This window comes from Puma concolor, chromosome A2 (assembly GCF_028749965.1).
Source record: "Puma concolor isolate L17-30 chromosome A2, mPumCon1.1.hap2, whole genome shotgun sequence".
In the NCBI taxonomy this organism is placed as follows: domain Eukaryota; kingdom Metazoa; phylum Chordata; class Mammalia; order Carnivora; family Felidae; genus Puma; species Puma concolor.
The window spans coordinates 166,819,796-166,840,840 of NC_141668.1; the positions used below are offsets into that span (position 1 = coordinate 166,819,796).

At 41.6% G+C, this 21,045-nt stretch overlaps 2 protein-coding genes across 11 annotated transcripts in view; both read right to left on the reverse strand.

The window, feature by feature from the left end:
• LOC112852606 (putative adhesion G protein-coupled receptor E4P) overlaps window positions 1-4,554 on the reverse strand; it is a 93,087-nt gene extending 88,533 nt beyond the window's left edge. For 8 of the 9 annotated variants that reach the window (XM_086699280.1, XM_086699276.1, XM_086699277.1 and 5 more), the window contains exons 1-2: window positions 4,431-4,554; window positions 592-684 (exon numbers count right to left, since the gene is read on the reverse strand). In XM_086699280.1, the coding sequence (XP_086555406.1) occupies window positions 592-622 (31 nt within the window). In that variant the 5' untranslated portion in view covers window positions 623-684; window positions 4,431-4,554. The remainder of the gene's footprint in view (window positions 1-591; window positions 685-4,430) is intronic. The other variant, XM_086699278.1, reaches the window with a different exon arrangement.
• An 11,849-nt stretch (window positions 4,555-16,403) lies between these two features.
• Window positions 16,404-21,045, reverse strand: part of ADGRE1 (adhesion G protein-coupled receptor E1) — an 86,429-nt gene continuing 81,787 nt past the window's right edge. For both annotated transcript variants that reach the window (XM_086699272.1, XM_086699271.1), the window contains 3 exons: window positions 18,898-19,066; window positions 18,684-18,788; window positions 16,404-16,860 (listed from right to left, as the gene is read on the reverse strand). In XM_086699272.1, coding sequence (XP_086555398.1) covers window positions 16,855-16,860; window positions 18,684-18,788; window positions 18,898-19,066 — 280 coding nt within the window. In that variant the 3' untranslated portion in view covers window positions 16,404-16,854. The remainder of the gene's footprint in view (window positions 16,861-18,683; window positions 18,789-18,897; window positions 19,067-21,045) is intronic.

Genomic DNA, 21,045 nt, shown 5'->3' on the forward strand with positions numbered 1-21,045 from the left:
GGTCCAACCCTGGACCCTCTTGGTGGTTGATCACTATAGCAGACCCTTGAAGTGTTCCCCTATAGTCTTCCCCTGAAAAGGCTCCTATCCATACAGATAACTTACTCTGTCTTTCAGTGGGAGAGCATTTTCTGCAGCCTGTGGGGGACAAGCCCCAAATGTTCAGAAGTTATGCTGGAGTGGCTATCTAGCTGTGAGAGATGAGGACCAAGGGTGTATAGCCCAGTCTCTTTGCCCTGCTAAGGCACGTTAGGTATTCCCTCTTGGGGGCTCCCCAGCAGTGTTGAATGGCAGTTACCCACAGAGGTAACTCATTGTTAACACATCCTTCATCTGCTCTTGTCTCTGTCCCATCTGGCATCCTCCACTCCCTCCTGTGTGCCTCCTGGGATCCCTTCCCAAGTGAACTACTTACATCCAAGTCTTTGTCTTAGTTATGCTTGGGGAGAGCAACTAAGAGACTCAGTGTGAGAGTTTCTAATAGGACTGGCTCACACAGTCATTTCTGCACAAAGTGACAAATTTGGGGGAGCAACCCAGACTGGGATATCAGGGTCATGGGGAGAAGAGAGAATTCTTTGTTGCACTCACCTGAGAGCAGGGGCAGACACCTGCTTCCCATAGCACTGAGATATCAGAAGCAACAATTGAGAAGCACTCTCAAACAGGACGTGCCAAGGGTTCCTGGAATGAATAAACCCCATGAAAGTCAATTTCGGAGGGTCACAGACTTCAGGGGCCAGGTGGCCAATGCTTCTCAAAACATTTTGATTTCTGCCTTTTTTTTTTCTTTTTTAAATTTTAATTAGTTAACATACACTGCAATATTGGTTTCAGGAGTAGATCTCAGCGATTCATCACTTACATACAACACCCAGTGCTCATCCCAACAAGTGCCCTCCTTAATCCCCATCACCTATCTAGCCCATCCCCCACCCACCTCCTTCCATCAACCCTCAGTTTGTTCTCTATTGCTGAGTCAGTTATGGTTTATTTCCCTCTCTCCTCTTCCCCACCTCCCCTTCCCATATGTTCATCTGTTTTGTTTCTTAAATTCCACATATAACTGAAATCCTATGGTATTTGTCTTTCTCTGGTTGACATATTTCACTTCGCATAATACATTCTAGCTCCATGTGTGTTGCTGCAAATGGCAAGCTTTCATTCTTTTTGATGTATATATTTACACTATATCTTCTTTATCCATTCATCAGTCAATGGGCCTTGGGCTCTTTCCATCATTGGACTATTGTTGACGGTGCTGCCATAAACATCAGGGTGCATGTTCCCCTTCAAATCTGTACTTGATGTCCTTTGGGTAAATACCTCGTAGTGCAATTGCTGGACTGTGGTAGTGGTTATGGTGATGATGGTGGTGGTGATGACAATGGTAGTGATGGAGGTCTCCCATGTCTCTTTCCTGACGCCAATTATAACCACGACTTTGTGTGTTAAGGATTGATCCATTATCAAGAGGCGTTGAGAATTCACAGGGTCCTGTGAAGCTCCCCCAGGAACAAAGTAGTGGCCTCAGAAGGCCCCTTTCAGAAAAAACTCTTAGTCCCGATGGCCTGAACAGGCTAGTCACACATTATGTGCTGGCATCTAGCATGCAAGTCAAATTTTGCTGCACATACTTCTCTTAGCCTTCTATTCTCATGTCCCCAAAACATTTATGGAACTTCTGTGGTGGGCTAAGTCCCTTACTAAGTGTTTTGACACTATTGTTTCATTGACAGCTCACAACCACCTTGTGATGTAGATCATAGAATATCTTCCCACTCTTCCTGTGATGAAATTGAGGCTTGAAGAGAGTCTGTCACCTGCTCCAGGTGGCACTGCTAGCACAATGCAAAGCTAAGACTTGGAAAAGTCAGGCTGAGTCCAAAACCCACATATAAAGTGCAATGAGATACTAAGCCTCAGCGTTTCCTAGGTGCACAACATGTAATATAAATAAGCAAGCAAGGAGGAGTGTGGAGAACTGAAGATTTTGGGCTCTATCTAAAGACATTCAGTTCTACTTTTCCCCTAATTGCAGAACCAGTGGGCCACCAGCTTTTAATATCTGCAATGGACAAATCGTATAATTGCAAGTCAAATTCTGTACCTGGGAATCTTGGAGGACTTATACTTGTAATCTCCTGGATGCTTTCCCTTCTCTCAACATCCATTTCCTTTTTTGATTCATGGCTCTCTTTCCTTCCAAAAACCTACTTCCAAAATATACTGTGGAAACTCTTCGTGTGAAGAAATTATGTCTACGGGCACCTAGCAGGTTCAGTTAGTAGAGCATGTGACTCTTGATCTCAGGGTCGTGAGTTCAAGCCCCATGTTGGGCAGAGAGCTTACTTTTTAAAAAACTAAAAAAAAAAAAAAATCATGCCTAGATGAGGATAATTCCTTTCTGAAGCCTCTTTTGAAACTGGTTTAACTAAAATGAGCATTTTATGTGAAAGAGGTGATCATGTTTTTCAGAACCACTGAAACCTTTAGCAATGCTGATTTGGTCTTTTGGGTCTTCTTTTAAATGTTTATTTATTTTTGAGAGAGAGAAAGAGAGCATGAGCCAGGGAGGGACAGAGTGAGAGGGGGAAGAGAGGATCCAAAGCAGGCTCTGTGCTCACAGCAGTAAGCGCAATGTGGAGCTCGAACTCATAAACCATGAGATTATGACCTGCGCTGAAGTCAGATGCTCAAACAACTGAGCCATGCAGGGGCCCCTCTTTTGGGTTTCTTAAGATCACTTTACTGAGGTATGATTGGCATGTGAGCAGCTGTACATGTTTAATGTGTGCAACTCAATGAGTTTGGGCTTAAGTATATATCCATGAAACCATTACCACCATCAAGGCCATAAAGATATCCATCACCTCCCAGAGTTTCCTCCTGCCCCTTTGTGGTTATTTGTGTGTGTTTATGTGTATGCACACATACATGTGTGATACAAACACTTAACATAAGATCTATCCCCTCAGCATATTGTAAGTATATAATACAGTGTTGTTAGCTATGGGCGCCATGTTGCATAGTATATCTCCAGAACTTATCATCTTGCGTAACTGAAATTTTGGACCCATTGACCATCGCTTCTCATTTCCCCCATCCCCTAACCCCTGGCAACCACCGTTCTACCCTCTGCTTCTATGGATTTGAGTATTGTAACTCCGACATATAACGGAGATCATACAGTATTTGTCTTTCTGTGGCTTTTTTTTTTTTTTTAACATACCTAGAATGCTAACTCGGTGAGATTTTTGACCATGACCCACTATAAGAAATATATTTTCATTAGAGAGAGAGAGAGAGAGGGCAAACTGAGCCAAGTTTCACAAATTAACATGCTACATTTGATATTTTATAATTATAGTCCCTTGCATTTCTTTTAAAATGCTGGTTATAATACCCACTAAGTTGGTTTCATGACTCTGTCCCCCTCCAGTGGGTCACAAACAGCTGGAAAAACACTGATCTGTACAGTGAGTCACTTGGCTGTGAACGAAATAGACAATCCTTTGACAGTGAGCCTTGCATTTAATTGTGCTGATGTGTTTATCGTGGAGGTGAGGTGTGGGGAGTGACAAAGCTTGTTAATTCACTATGTGACCTCAGTAAACATATTTGTCTTTCTAGGTCTTGTTTTCTTCATTTTCAGTAACAAATTGGTTATATGCTACGTCTGCTTCAGGCTCGTTTCTTGAAACTTTATTACAGACATACCTCAGAGATATTGCAGAGTGGGTTCCAGACCCCCTCAATATAGTGAGTCAAATAAATGTTTTGGTTTCCCAGTGCATATAAAAATATGTGTACATTATACTGTAACCTATTACATAATGCAATAGCATTATATCCATATAAAATGTACATCCATTACAGAAACATTGCTTTATTGCTGAAAAATGCTAACCACCATCTGAGCTTTCAAGAGTCATATTAGTGATCACAAATCACCAAACAAACATAATAATAATGAAAAATTTGAAACACTGCTGGAATTACCAAAGTGTGACACAGAGACACGACGTGAGCAAATGCTGTCCAACAAATAGTGCCAATAGATTTCTTGATACAAACCTACAAGTTGTAAAAAAAAAAAAAAAAAATGCTGTATTTGCAAAGTGCAATTAAGCAAAGTGCAGTAAAATAAGGTATGCCTGGATTTTAATTCACCTGAAGCCCCTTAATATATAATTCATCATCTGTCGAGAGAACTAAGGCATTTCAGTATGTTCTGCATTACCACGTGTTGCATGACCAGAAGCTAGAAAACGATCCCTACAATAGCAGCTTTCAACAAACAAAGCAACAGGATATAGAACGAGGTCTCCTTGAACATTTCTCCAGTACCAGACATTTTCCTAGACCCAACATCACCTGTGAAACATTTTCTATTTTCTATGGAAAGACACTAATCAGTTCTCACTCACCCACAAGATGAAAGGTTCTTGATTCTTACCCTGGCAGCTTATCAGAGCGAATGAAGAAGGAAGTACATTGCTTCTTATCTGGAACTCCAATTTCTCAAGGAGTCTCGTGGGTGGATGAGAAGGCTGGGGGTGTTGACTGGGCAGCTTGCATAATGCAGGGTCCCTTAGTTCTCTTTTCATTTGGGTAAATTAAATAGTGTGTTACGTTAGGGTGGATCGTATTGAAGTGTCTCAGAAAATGAGTTTGGAAATGATGATGGTGTTCCGTGTGGAAAATCAGGTAATGGAGAGTGGCATCAACTTCCATTCACACCAAGAAAATGGATCCAGCTTAAAGAGGCTTCTTTAATTTGGTGAACTTCTTAGCAAGAGAGAGAAGGCCAGGCTGTGGGAGAGTGTATCCCACTGTGCCAGTGTATCTATGTACCATCCAGTTCCTTATTATGGTGTCACTTCTCAGTTTACCATCTTGGGAAAATGACATACCCATATTCTTGGACTTTGAGATAGGGTCACTCATCCCGATTATACTCATCTACTAGGCTGATGAAAGTCTTGATTGGTCCCACTAGCATGGTGTCCTGAAATTTTCTTCTAGTTCATATTAGAAGAATCTTTCTAAGAGCCAGCACAGGTACAGCAAAAAACAAAAACAAAAACCCTAGTTTAACAAGTCCAAATACACACAAGGAGTAAATCCTTATCTAGTGATTTACTCCTTATCTTGATTTTGTTGCATTTATCAAGTATCTACCTTATTATCCCTGACATTTATTTTGTAAATTAATTAGAGTCAATGCAGTAAAATATTCAAATAATCACTTAGATATGGTCCACAGGCAGTTAGCCCCTCCATGTAAGACTCAAAATATTTGCACCATGTGATACTGAGAATGTTTCTTTTGAATGACAAATGAAAGAGAGCTTAGGTTTATCACTGTAAGCTGAGCTAACATGAAAAGTATCTGAACATTAACCTGAAATGCCTGACCCCAAGAGAAGTCCCTGAAATTCTGAGCATTTTAAGTGCTTGCAGCCTTATTCTGCATATGACAGACTATTTGCACAAACATATGCAAGAATACTCCATCTTTGTGCATGGTCCTCCTATGCTGACTCTAGACTTGACTGTGTGGCTGGCTTTAGCCACTGGAACAACAGCCAACAGGATGGAAACAGAGATTTGAAAAGTTCTTGCCTAGTGGGGCTTGCCCTCTGTTGCTGCACTTGATTCCCAAAATCTTAATGTGAAGGAGCCCAAGCTAGTCTACTAGAGGATGAGAGGCCATGAGGAAGAGAGTGAAGTCTCATTAGTTAGCAATCCACCACTCTGGTTGTCAACCTGCCAGTGACAGAAGTAGGAGTAGGGCTATGCTAGATCATCCAGCAACCAGCTGACCCATCAACTGACCACAAATGCATGAAAGAGCTCATCAGAGACCAGTCAGGCTAGACTAGACCAGAAGAAATGTCTAACCAACCTACAAAATCATGAACAAAACAATATGGTTGTTATTTGAAGCAAATGAAATTTGGGGGTGGTTTGTTACACAGCCAAGGCTAACTGATACACTTCACAAAGTGGACTGAAAGAAGTTTTTACACACGTTGTCAGGCATGGTACTGTGTGACTTCACCTTCTAACCACAATTGATGGGACCATTCAGCACCAACAACCTATGAGGTGGCCCAAGCAGAGAAATCTACCTTAGAGTATTTCTCCATATTGAATGCTGACTGGCCAATCCATTCAGCTTCTCTCTTGGAGAGTTTGAACGTGAAGCCCCAGAGAGAGACACAAATGGTAGAGTGGTCTGTGAGGTGATGAACAAGCTGGGAAACAACAAAAGCAGAAGCCATCAGACACAAGAATCCATCGATGAACTTCTTTAATCCCTACTTAGGATATCTCAGATTTCCTTGATGGAACAGTACGTTGTCACCACAACAGAATCCCAGTCAGTTCCACAATCCAATCCAAAGAAGGACATACCCGGTCTAGGGAACAGTTTGGCAGGGTATGGCTGCTTCTCAAACTTTAACAAGCTCATAACAATTCATTCTGGGTGATTGTGAAAGAATCTGTTCTCCATCCTTCTTCACCCTGCTCTGTGCCGAGAGGTTGTCCTGCAGGGACTGAATTACCAGGCTTCTCTTGTGCTCTGTCTCCAACCCAGTTTGACCAATGGTAGCAGTGGAAGGAGACAATAAGGCTGGAAGAGAGAGAGATGGGAATCTTTATTTTCCAAGCTCCTCCTCTCCTGCAGAGATTGCTCATTAGGGCAATGATTAGATTCTTCTGTCACAGGGTGAGGCATTTTCCAGATTCTCCATCCCCTTGCCCATTTAAGCCAAGGACTGAAAAGACTTCCCTCCTATTGCTAGCAACTTCTCCCCCCAATCCTTTGTTGGTTTCCTTTAGCTCTGCTGTGACATTGTGATTTGTAATAAGAAATATATATTTGGGCTTCCTCCTGTTTCTGGCACAGAGCTCCTAAAACCCTTGGAATTTCCTGAGCAGTAAAAGCAATGGGAACATCTTTTGTTATATTCGTAGACACTGAAATGGGTGTCTTGTTATTCATGCAAGAACCTTGTCACCACAACTGGGTTTAAGCTAATGAGGTGACTTTTGAAAAGCACCTAAGGATTGGGGCTGGTTGCCAGGGGGAACCCACCAAAATAGAGGGTTGGAATTTTCAGTCCCATCCCCCAACCTATTGGGAGGAGAGAGGGGCTGGAGATTGCATTCAACCACCAGCCCGCAACAATTTGATCGAGCATGCTTGTGTAATGAAGCCCTTATAAAAACCCAAAAGGATGGGGTACAGGGAGCTTCCAAGCTGGTGAACATGTGGGGATTTGGGGAGCTTGGTGGTGCACCTGCAGAGGGTGGGGAAACACTGTATCCCTTCCCCACATCTCACCCTGTGCATCTCTTCCGTCCAGATGCTCCTGAGTTATATCCTTTCTTTTTAAAAAATTTTTAATGTTTATTTTTGATAGAAATTAACAGTGCGAGCAAGGCAAGGGAGGGGCAGAGTGAGGGAGACACAGAATCTGGAGCGGGCTCCAGGCTCTGAGATGTCAGTACAGAGCCTGATGCAGGGGAGGGTGGGGGGGCTTGAACTCATGGACCATGAGACTATGACCTGAGCAGAAGTCGGATGCTTAACCAACTGAGCCACCCAGGGGCCCCTATATCCTCTCATAATGAGCTGGTGATCTAGCAAGTACAATGGCTCTACTCATTCTAACCAGAAGCCAAGTCTTTCTTATTAACTGTCTTGCAAGAGGAAGCCACATTTCAAGCAAAGAAGGAAACATCATCCTTTACCAACATGTAGACCTGAAGCACAAAACATTAATGCCACTTCCCCTTTTGCTGCCGTTTAACCACTGCTAGTTTTTTAAAGTCTTTGTTTATTTTTTTTTATTTTTTTTAATTTAAGCAGTTTTTTAAAGTTTATTTATTTTTGAGGAGAGAGAGAGAGCAAGCAGGGGAGGGGCAGAGAGAGAGGGAGAGAGAGAGAACCCCAGCAGGCTCCACACTGTCAGCACAGAGCCTGATGTGAGGCTCAAACCCACTAACCCGTGATATCATGACCTGAGCAGAAATCAAGAGTTGGACCCTTAACTGGCTGAGCCACCCAGGCACCCTGTTTTTTTTTTTTTTCAATTTAAAGTTTAATTAGCTAACATACAGTGCAATATTGGTTTTAGGAGTGGAATTCAGTAATTCATCACTTATATATACCAACCAGTGCTGTTTAATTTTTTTTTTTAAGTAGGCTCCATGCCCCAGGTGGGGCTTGAACTCATGACCCTGAGATTAAGAGTCACATGTTCTTCTGACTGAGCTAGCCAGGCACCCCTTTGTGCCTGTCATTTTATTTTATTTTATTTTATTTTTAACTTTTATTTATTTTTGAGACAGAGAGAGACAGAGCATGAACTGGGGAGGAGCAGAGAGAGAGGGAGACACAGAATCGGAAGCAGGTTCCAGGCTCCGAGCTGTCAGCCCAGAGCCCGACTTGGGGCTTGAACTCACGGACCGTGAAATCATGACCTGAGCCGAAGTCGGACGCCCAACCGACCAAGCCACCCAGGCGCCCCTGTGCCTGTCATTTTAAAACAGTTGTTTCTCTGCAAACTTCCCATACTTTGAAATGGCGGTAGTCCATAGGAGCGTTGACTGGAAATACAAAACACGGTGAGGCCCTCCACCCTGCAGGAACAGGACGCAAGAACCAAGCAGAGCCCAGTGTTTGTGCCGCATCAGAACAGCAGCCTGAACTTAACGCTGAAACAGTCCTGGTCAGCACCTGGTTCCCTGGAAAGCAACCGAACCTTGCCCTTGGAATACGCAGTTGACCTTGGAAACAACATAGCTTTGAACCGCGTGGGTCCATTTACACACAGATTTTTTTTCTAGATATAAATACAGTACAATACTGTAAATGTATTTTCCTGATGATTTTCTTAATGTTTTCTTTTCTCTAGCTTACTTTATGGTAGGAATGTGGTCTCTAATGTATATAACATACAGAATATGTGGTGATCGATTATTTATGTTATCAGGAAGGCTTCCAGTCAGCAATAGGCTGTTAATAGTCATGATTTTGAGGAGTCAGAAGATATACACAGATTTTCGACTGCGTGGGGGTCAGTGCCCCTAAACCCTGTGTCGAAAGTACTGTTACTTTTGTTTCAAACAAACCTGTCATGCCAAATGTGCTTGCCACCAGAGATGGTTTAACGTGGCCCTGCAGAGTGACAGTGACACATTTTGACTGTCGTAAAAGCCCTTGAACTATACGCTTTAAAAAACAGTTGAAACGTGAATTTTATGTTATGTGATTTTAATCTCAATAAAAAATGAAGAAAGGAAGAAATTACTGGTCCCATTCAAGTTTAAACAGGGAACCTGGTTGAACGTGTTTGGATTCTGGCAAAATCATATTCCTACCCATGGATTTGTTGGGCCTCATTTTCCATAAAATCCAGACAACACTGGCCTTCTGTCTTATCTTTATGGTGATCATGTGGTGATCACAGTGTGTGGGGAAAGCAGGACGTGCAAACAAAGATGAATATTAATTCCCTAAATTTCATAACTGAAGCTTTCTAAATTCTTTTATTTTATGTGCAAATAAAATCACAGGATAGGCTTCAGAGGCTTCAAAATTACACATGTAAAGCTTTTGAGAAAATTTAAGCATGGACATGGAGTAAGAAATTGTGATTGATGAGACTTAGTGTACCAGCTCATGGAGCTCTGTTCTTCATTCAAGGGACAGACAGCCCATGGTGACCTGCAGGAAAAGAGCTAAGAGAACAAATACTCTGACCTCACTCTCCTCCCTTTTCCTGATATCTGTTGGTGTTTCCCATTGGCTAAAACCAACAGGAAGCCAGTAGCCAAGGAAGTTTATCATTATTCTCCAAAGGCGTCAGCATTCTAGGCAGACAACTGGATGCATTTGGAGGGATCAACAGAAGACATCCAGCCCACTCAGAAAAATAAAAACTAAAAAATTTGATGCATTGCAAAGATGTCTGCAGTGTGACAAGTGAAAAAATAAAGATTTAAAATATTTCACTTTCTCATTTGTTGAATCTCTCCCTGCCATAAGGCAATGTACGTCTTGCTTAGTATCATAGCCCCAGTCTCTAGAGAGTAGAGACTTAATAAATATTTGTAAGATGAATAAATGACATTGCACAAATTCCTTAACATCTCCAAGACTCCTGAGTTTTCTTATCTATGACTTCTTGGGTGTTTGGGCTGGATGAGACATAGAATTTAGATGCTTTTGGCAAACAATTGGGATATACCATAACAATACCTCCACAACATCTACCTGTGCGAATGGATATGCATGGGGGTTTTGAGAAGAATCCTCTAGGAGGCAAAAAGAGAGAAGACACAAAGGTGGAGAGTACTGTGTGTCCAGCAGACCTATGTGGGTACTTGGAGGTCCTTTAAGTGAAGAGATAGAATGAGGCAGCTAGATGGTGCCATGTTTATGGGTCAGAAGTGACTCTGTGCCCAGGTAGAACAGCTCTGGGGCCCAGGAGACAATGACAGCCCCAAGCCAGGGAGAGAATATATGCTTCCTACAGCACAGGTCAGGATGAATCTCAGCATTCTGTGGCCTGCACTTGGCACGGGGGTGGATCGCTGTGACAGGCAGAACAGATACTTGGGTAAAGCCTGTGAGGAACTTGGGCGAGGAGGTCGAAGTAGAGAAAGATGGGAGAAAGATGAGCAGAGACCAGAAGTCACTTTAGCAGCACCCACAAACTCCCGAGGAGGAATTTTCTGAGAAATGGGGAAGAGGAAGAAAGACGATCTGTGGTCAAAAAGCTAGATATGTAAACCGAGCCAGCCCATGTTTATAGTACAGGCAGATGCAGCTTGAGAATTTCAAACCACACAGACAGTTTTATCACAGTTGGAAATTACTTATGAAATAAGGTCATGGAAATGAGACATAACCAAGACTGGGTACTGATTATAAAGTGAGGTAGTAATATTCAGGGAGGAAAGTCTCTCATGCTGTACGTTACAGGATTTCAGAGAGAAAGCGTGCCCCCCTCCCCGGATAAGCAGTAGAAATGTCTCCTTCTAAAGCTTTTCTTATTTTTTTTTTAAAGATGAAAGCACTTAATATGTTTTGGCATATTTGGAAATGTAGACATGATTAAATTCTAGGCTCAATAAAGCCAAATGACAATGGTAAAATAAGCAATTCCTAAGACCTTTTAGTAAGTGGAAGGTTTTACCAGAAAGTCTAAGGAGCTGCAGCATCATTTGAAACAAACCTTTTGAAATGCAGTTCAAAATCTCATTAAAATGAGCTTTGAGCAAGTATCGAAGTGATTAATCCAACTTTCTTTTTTATATTTGATGGTCATGGGGTTGGGGGGAAGTAGTCGATATTGTTGATGTCTGTCCTTAATCTCCTTTTTTAGGCCAGCTGTCCTTTCTCCACATCGGCCTGAGCCAAACAGGAGCTCTAACGCACCTTCCCCCCACCAGGAGAGCAGCACACAGCCAGTGACTGACAGACACAGGGGCATGAAAGGCTGGGCACCTTGCCTCAAAGGGGGGCCAACCCTGAGGTGCAATACAGGCATCAGAGCTCAATGTGGGATTGGGCTGAACCCAGGTCCCTCTCCTACCACATCCTGCTTCCCTCCCTTTCTCTCTTCTCAGAGCACTCCCTCAATAAATCATGGACACCAAAATCCTTGTCTCAGGCTCTGCTTTTAGGAAACCTTCCCTAAGTCACCTATTGCCATTTTAGAAATAGTGCTAGTAATGGAATTAGCATGGAATTGTTGTTACTGGAAGCATAAAAGGGTCCTGTTTTAGTTGTTGGGCAAGAGCAGGAAATGATTTGGAAAACCCAGAGAACTTGTCCTTAAGAGGCCAGAATATCAGAACACTGTCCTGTTACTGTGGAGCAGATGCAACACTCTCTTGGTGCATTCACTCAACAAACATTGTAGATTTGATCTGTGAGCCCAATCTTCTGCTGGGTCATAGGCATACAGAGATAAATCAGACAAGGGACTCATAGGATAGAGACAAAACACGTGAACACCTGATTATAACAGACCAAAGTTGATAGCCTTAGCACAATAGAATGGAAAGGTTAAGGCAGGGAGGTGACCAGATGACTCAGAAGTGATGACGGAAAGCTTCTCTATGGGTACACCCTAAGTAAACTTCAAATTACTGTGTTTCTAATGGCTTTTTTGATGGTTTGGGAAAGTTTTGATGGCTTTGGGACAGTTATGTTTGTTTTTTTTTCAACCAGACATTAAGGAAGACATACAAGCTTCTTTCCACGCACAACCTCCTAGTAACCCTTAAAAGCACTTAAATAGTAGACCATTTTAAATTTAGCTCAAAGACCTTCCTTAAAGCATTGTTTATACTGAAAACTTGGAGATGACAGAGCTCAGATCAAATACATGATGACACATGTATACCACAGATAACCATACAACCATCAACACAAAAGCCTTTTAAAAAGGCTTGATGAGCTGAAAAGATGTTAACAATGTGACAAGTGCAAAATAAATAATAAATAAATATTTCACAATAGCATAGGCATACCTGTTCTAGGTCACCCTGGGGTAGGCATGAGACAGCTGTCAAGGTCACATTATGGCTTTCCCTTTACATACAGGCAGGTGTGACTAACAGAGTATTATTAATAATCAAGTGTTTTTAAGCAAAACGTGCCAAAGATATCCCATTTCTTTTTTTTTTTTTTAATTTTTTTTTCAACGTTTTTTATTTATTTTTGGGACAGAGAGAGACAGAGCACGAACGGGGGAGGGGCAGAGAGAGAGGGAGACACAGAATCGGAAACAGGCTCCAGGCTCCGAGCCATCAGCCCAGAGCCTGACGCGGGGCTCGAACTCACGGACCGCAAGATCGTGACCTGGCTGAAGTCGGACGCTTAACCGACTGCGCCACCCAGGCGCCCCTAAAGATATCCCATTTCTTGAGAAACTAGCTATAAATCTGGCCCCCACATGGTCAGGTCACAGTCAGGGCCAGCACAAACGTGAGGAGAAGACAGCACTCATCTCAGCGCAGTTTTAAAGAAGGGAATCCCTTCAGGAATCAAGAGAAATACTACAACACAACATTTGAAAACAACAAGGGTCAGTACAAGAAAACCCATGATAAGCATCCAGAATACCCAGTACTGTGCCTGGTCATAATGGAACCAGAGGCCAAAGAGAAAAATGTGTGCCCTTACATACACTTTCTTAATGTACTTTTTATTTACTTATTTAAAAATTTTCTTCAAATGTTTTATTTTATTTTTGAGAGAGAGAGAAAAAATGTGAGCGGGGGAGGGGCAGAGAGAGAGAGAGAGAGAGAGAGACAGATAATCTGAAGCAGGCTCTGTGCTGATGCGGAGCTTGAACCCACGAACCGTGAGAGCATAACCTGGGCCGAAGTCAGAGACTCAACCGACTGAGCCACCTACCCCCCCTCCCCTTTAGTGTACCTTGATTTTTGGAAATATTATTGAGTTTACTTCCCTTAAAACTAAGAAAGTAAAATTTTAATAAATTCTGGTTTGGGCAAAATTAAAATGTTGAAACTGTTTTCAGCTCTAATACCCTTAACTTTTCAGTTTTTCAATCGTTTTTCACCTACTTTAATGTTCTGGGGGGAGCACACTGTAGATGGTCAACAAATATTTCTTGAATGATTGGATTTTATATTTATGGGATCTGAGGACTGTGCAGGTTTTGAGTCCCTTTTGTCCCTCTAGTGGAGGTACATGAAGTTGCAGGGGGCAAAGGATTGTACCAAATGTAGCTTGATGTTTATAGTAAGAAAAATTCTTCCCGTGAAAGCCACAGCTTTTACTTTAGAAATATAGGGTTCCTTAAGGTGACTGTATTTTAGAGCAACATGTAACACTGTCATAATGACAAAGCTTTGTGCAAGTCTTGCATCAGAAAGAACTTTAAGCATCACAAATGTATAGGTCCTGATAGCGAAGAGGAAATGAAGACCCAAATCCTTCTTCTCATAGGTTCCAAATTGTTGCAGTTAAATACAAAATGTTGATGATCCATTGGTTACTGTATTTGAAGTGTGATTACTACAAATAACACTTCAGAGCAAACCACTTGTGAAACTCCATGCCTTAAAGCAATGATGCTTGCTACTCCTGAGTCTATGGGTTGGTTGAACAGCTCTGCTAATCTTAGCTGGGCTCACTCATGTGGCTACAAGTCAGCCAGCTGGCTGACTGAGGACAGCCCCAGCTGGTATAACGGGATGATGTAACTCTCCTCCATGTCTCTCACACCCCTCCAGCAGGTGAGTGGGGTATGTTCTCAGGGCGGAGGCAGGGACGCAAGAACAAGGAAAACTAATCATGTCGAGAGCAAGAAGGAATGCACACCCAATTTCAAAACCCTCCGTCTTTGATCATTCTCTTGACCGAAGCAGGTGTTAAGGCCAAGCCAGAGTGAGAGCAGAAAGAGGTTACAAAGTAACGGGGAAGGGGTGTGAAGAGATACAGGCCACCTCTTGAGGCCATGGGTGCGATCAACCTACCGCAAGTGGTGATGGGTAGGAGTCCTGCCGTCTCTTGCTTCAATACCCCTTAGAACTGTCGCCTCTGTATTGAACACTATGGACAAGCCAAGCCCTGAAGACCAACCTACCTTAGATGAACTCATGTGTCAGCTTCCTTCTCAAACTGTGACTGCCATAAATAATAAAGACTGAGCCTCCGGGCACCTGGGTGGCTTAGTTGGTTGAACTTCTGACTTCGGCTCAGGTCATGAGCTCACGGTTCATGAGTTCGAGCCCTGCGTCGGGCTCTGTGCTGATGGCTTGGAGCCTGGAGCCTGCTTTGGATTCTGTGTCTCCCTCTCTCTCTGCCCCACCCCCAATAGCACTCTGTCTCTGTCTCAAAAATAAAATGAACGTTAAAAAATTAAAAAAAAATAAAAACAAACATTAAAATTTTTTAATGTTTGTTTATTTTTGACAGAGAGAGAGAGAGACAGAGCATGAGTGGGGGGGAGAGAGAGGGAGACCCAGAATTCGAAGCAGGCTCCAGGCTCTGTGCTGTCAGCACAGAGCCCGACACATGGCCGGAACTCACGGACTGCGAGATCATGACCTGAGCCAAAGTCGGGTGCTCAACCGACTGAGCCACCCAGGCGCCCCAAAATAAACATTTAAAAAAAAGACTGAGACTCCATCAACCAAGTTTAATGTTATCAAATTGTCCAACACATGATCATTACTAAGTTAACTGAATCTTAGGTGGTAACTTGACTCAAAGTAAATATCTAGTCTTTCCTCTGTATCCTCAAACTAAAAATTTCTGGGGTCAAAGGAAGAGAAGGAGAGGAACAAGGAGTCTGGAAGAGGAGCTCTGTGGTCAAGAGCTCACAGCCTAGCTCAGCCACCTGAGGCTGTGTGATGTTGAGAAAGTTATTTAACCTCTCTGAACCTCAGTTTCCTTACCCTCAAAAAAGAGAGTAATCATTCATTTGCTCATTCATTCAACATACTTAAGGAGAATCTATTAGAATAATTCCCTGTAATTATAGAGCTCACTTTAAGCTGGAGATGCTGGAGAGAAAGAGAAATTTTAATACAGGGCTAGGAAGCATGAAGCCCTCAGGACACACAGAGAGGCACATCTAATCCTACTTCAGAAGATTCATAGAATGCTCCTTCATGGAGGTGATGACCAAGGCTCAAGAAAAGGTAGAAATTAGCCAGATTTTGAGGAAAGGTGTCCTAGGAAGAAGGAATGGCAGATGCAAAGTCCAAAAGCCAAGAAGATACTTCCCTTTCTGGTTCTAAGGACAAGCTCTGCTATCATTATGGCAAACTGAAGAATATTCCAGAATATTCTAGAACATTCATTCATTCATGTGTATAACACAAATCCCCTGGGGCGTTCATTAAAATGCAAGTTCTGGTTCAGCCAATATGAGGTGGGTCCTGAGATGCTACTTTTCTAACAAGGTGATACTGATGTATCTGGTCCACAGACCACTCTTTGAGTCGGGAGGTATTAGAGTGGTCATGGAAGGGGGGACTCTACATTTCATGGGTCCAATTTTAGTATATGTGCAGCCGAAGCGAGCACAGAGGACACCTACATTTAAGACTTTTATCTCCCTCTTCTCCCTCTGTCAATCAGGACTTTATGGAGGATGGAGGGCAAGGTGGGATGGTGATAACTTTGTGAGCTGTGTGAATCCTAGACGTGTTCCAAGAAAGTTCCCGGAAGGAAGAGAGATGTTGGTTCCCTGAAAGGTTCCAGGAAACCAAAACACTTTCCAAAGGGTGTTGCCATCAAGCACTGCAACCCTCCATGAAACACTGAGGTCCTGCCCCATCCAGAGCTCCTACTCACCAATAGCGCTCTTGGAAGTGTTTGTACAAAAGTAGTCTATAGGTCTAAGTGTTTTATTCATACCCTGGGGCCACCATTACCATGACACTGACTGTTTCTTTAAGAGCAGCAGGAATCTTTGTCAAAGGCTAAGACGGTCAGTCATATGACAAATAATTTATTGAGGGCTGCTCTGTGTCAGGCACATGATGGGTGCGGGAGAAGTACACTTGGAGCCATACAACAATGAATTTAGGAGAAACCAAAATGGTAGCCAGATAATCTTGGTCATGCCATTGCACTGGGATCTGTTGCTTCCACAAAACTCTGGGAACTCAAAGAGCAGAACTGATAATCTGAAACAGAAATTCTTGCTTCCCAGAGAGTTCTGGGGCTGGCAGGATCCCACATCTGCACATTAAGCCGGGAAGAGATTTCAGAGAAGGCTCCCGTAGGTATCTGCTTTCCTCAAATGTTGCTTCATAGCATACTGGCAGTAAGAAAGATCTTTAGCCCTGTGAGAGAGAAATCAGAATTAGAATCAGCAGCAGGACGAGTACAATGTGAGTCTAAGGGTTTTAGAAATACTTCGGTCTTATAAATACAGAGAGAGAAATATGGAAACAAACACTAGAAAGATAAACATTAAAACTTTAACAGGGCAGTCTCTGGTGTGGCAGGCACTGATGACAAACTCTAAAGCTATTCTCAACCTCTTCACCATTAATAGCTTCCACTCTAGAAGCAAGAAAGCCAAATACTTGCTTTGTAAAATTTCTTTGTAACTATGTATGGTCAGGTGATACAGTTCTGACCAATTAGTAGAAGGGAAGCCCAATGAGGGGTTTCTGGGAAAGGTTTTATTTCCTGTGGAAGGAGAGTTTGTGGCTTCTCCCTACCCCTCTTCTTGCCTTCAATGTGGTCATGATGTCTGGAGCTATGGCAACCATCTTACAACCGTGAAAATCATTTGATGAAAAGTCAACAAGCTCATAGTGGAATGCAAAAGTAGAGAAAACCTAGATCCTTTCCAACACCCCTGAGCAGCATAACCAATATCAGCAGCACCTAACTCTGGGCTTCTATTCTTGCAAAAAAAAAAAATGAGTTTTTTTCCTATTTAATTAAGCCACTGAATCTTAGTTACTTGTTCTTGGAATAAATCAGTGAAAAAAATAAAAAATTGTAATGGGGGATAGGAGAGCTATTGTGTAAAGTGCAATTTTACAACTCTGTAGATTTTAAATAGCAATGATAGCAATGCAAAATCGTGGAATTATGTGTAAAAATCAGTCTTGCTTCCATTTGCACATTCATTTCAATGTTTCTGAAATTAAATATGTGTAGTGTAAGTCATGTAATCCATACATTTAAATAATTCGCTTTCATACTATATAATATGAAATTTTATATATTGTATATAACTGTATAATTATATAATATATAACTATAATTATATGTATAATTCTATTTATATTTGTGATTATATATAAAATTATCTTTTTTAAATTTTTTTATTTTTTATTTATTTTTTTTTAATTTTTTTTTAACACTTTATTTATTTTTGAGACAGGGAGAGACAGAGCATGAACAGGAGAGGGTCAGAGAGAGGGAGACACGGAATCTGAAACAGGCTCCAGGCTCTGAGCTGGCAGCACAGAGCCCGACGCGGGGCTCGAACTCACGGACTGAGATCATGACCTGAGCCGAAGTCGGCCGCTTAACCAACTGAGCCACCCAGGTGCCCCTATAAAATTATTGACAAGATGTTATAACTGGTTCAAAAAAGAATGCAAGGAACAGACCTATGTCTGTTTTATGTAATACATGTATATATATATAATATATATATATATATTATATATATATAATACATTATATATACGTATATGTAAGTATTATGTAAATATATATATAATGTATACTATCTATAATGTATGCAATATATGAGATATATATGATACCTATTACATAATACATAATATACATTGCATCATATGTATGTATGTTCTGTGAATTTTCTTTTGAGCCAGTTTAACATCTGCCTCACTTCCTCACTGATTAATGAGTAGAATAAAATCCTTAATGTATTCTCATCTTTTATCTATATAAGTCATTTTATCTTCTTCAGTTCACACAGCTACCATGGGGCAAAGCTGGGATTTGAGCCCAGGCTGCCTGGCTCCTGGACCCCAACTCTTGAACCCCACACTTTATCGAATGTGCAGATATACGTGGACACACAGCTCACAGCAGGTTCTCCGTGCACAGTACTGGTATTGCTAAGAAGTGGCAATTCCATTCGAACGGAAGCTGCATAAAGCACACTGTCTCTCACCGATTTAGAGGTGGAGGGGACAGAGGACAGTAACATCCCTGAGGTCTGGGACTCAGGGCTACGTTTCGTCTTCCTGGTAATGCACTTCCTGTATTCTTCCCGCACCTGGAGGAAGAGACAGGTCACAAGGAGATGAGTTATTCCTAGATGCAGGCACGTGGCTGACACAGGTGTGTTCCCCAGAAGGACGGGCTCAGGAAGGGCAGTGCTGTACCTGGCGGTTGAGCAGACAGTGAATGATGAAGATAAAGGTCCCCTGCAGGCTGTTGATGATGGTGAACAGGTAGGCCATGATACTGGCCATGGATCCAATCTGGAAAATGCCCAACACCCAGGAGCACCCCAGGATGAAGAGCTGGGCAAACGCCTTGAACGTCAGTAACCTGGGGGGAGAGATTTGCAGAGGATAAGGTTCCTGGAAGTGGCTGTTGTCCTCATGGACCAGGCTGCCACCATATCACCCGCCACCTGGGTGGGAATAAACGTGGGGTAGAGTCTGCAAGCCCAGAGGCAGGGAAATCGAATCCTATTGGTATTTAAAAGGCAGCTGGCCTACAGATACACAATGCACAAAGATGTGCGGATGTATATATAATGCAATATTGTTTAGAGTGATCGAATGCTTGGAGGACCTGCAGGTCCAAGAGCTGGGGAATGGTGACGCCATAAGTATGAAATACGATGACATTCTTCTTGGAGAAAAACTCACATAACATAAAATGCACTATTTTAACCATTTAAAGTGTGCGATTCAATGGGATTCGGCACATTCACAATGCTGTACAAACATCATCACCGCCCAGTTCTAAGACAGTTTTATTGCCCTGAAAAGAAACCTACACCTATGAAGCATTCGTTCCCCACCCCACTCTTCCCCCAACTAAAGCAACCCAAAGGTTCATCTATTGATGAATGGATAAAGCAAAACATGGTCCATCCATACAGTACAATATTAGCCATAAGAAGGAATGACGGCTGATAACCTGCTACAATGTGGATGAAACTTGAAGACATTATGCTCAGTGAAAGAAGTCAGACGTACAAGGACACAGAGTATATGCTTCTATTTGTAGGAAATATCCAGACTAGGCAAATCTATAGAGACTAAAAGCAAATTATAAAATCATTTTTTAAAATGAGATGAGAGTGACCATATACTATAGGGGGTAAGGGTACAGGCTCTGAACACCTGTGGATTTGTGCCTCAGTTTCTTCAAGTTGGTATAGAGATAATAATACAATACCTACAGGGTGGTATTAATTGTTCTACAGATTAAATGAGATGATAAGTCTCTAAGGATGCTTACAGCAGTGTCTGGCAAAAAAAACATTTTTGTTAGTTTTTAACCACAAGTATTGAGATGAAATCAGCTACCTATTATGTAGGGGAAAAAAAAGTTCAGAATGATATGTATAATATCCTATCATTTATGTAATCAGAATGTGGATGTGTAAGTATAGAATATTCTAGAAGGAAGCTCAATTCAAGTGATAATGGCTGCTTAGGGTGGGAGAGATCTGGGAAGAGAGAATTATTTCCCATGTATTCTCTTTTGTACTGATTAATTTTTCTTACCATTGTATGTATTAACTTTGTTTTCAACTTTCTGTATCAACTTTTAGATATTTAAAATTTAAAATTTAAAAATATTTAAATATTCAAATTTTAAGATGGATGAGGGACTGGACACCAATAGGAAAACAAGCAAAGGACATCTATATGTTTCCTGACAATAAAACCTAGACGATGTCTGACTTTGGTAGGTTCTTAAAGTGAAGATTAGTTGAGTGATGAAGTTACAAACACAAATAGTCTATAAGATTATGAAAATGTCCCACATCTGTAATATAGACAGAACTAAAATAATAGGATAGTATATTTCACTATTATATCAGCAAAACATTATAACAAAAATGATAAACCCCAGTGTTGGCTAAGCTGTAGGTAAGCAAGCACTCCTGCAAATGGAAACAAATTTTCTAGAAAACAACTTGCAATATATACTAAAAGTATGACAATCCAACCTGCCCTTTAACTCAGGCAATTTCATGCCTACTGTTATGATCAAATAACCACAGATGTGGAAAAAGATCTATCTACAAGGGTATTTGAGACCACACCGTTTATAATAGCCCTCCCCTTCCCCCCTCAAAAAAAAAAAAAAAAACAGTAACAACTTGAATGTCCATGAATAAGGCATGATTTAAATAAGTTGTGCTGCATTATTATATTGAAATGCTTTACAAAAAATGAGAAAGATGTTGTCAAAGAATTTCTGAATAGAAAAAATATTCATGACATTAAGAGAAAAAATGGCCCTAAAAATTGAGTAGATAGTATGCTTCTATTTTTGTAAATATA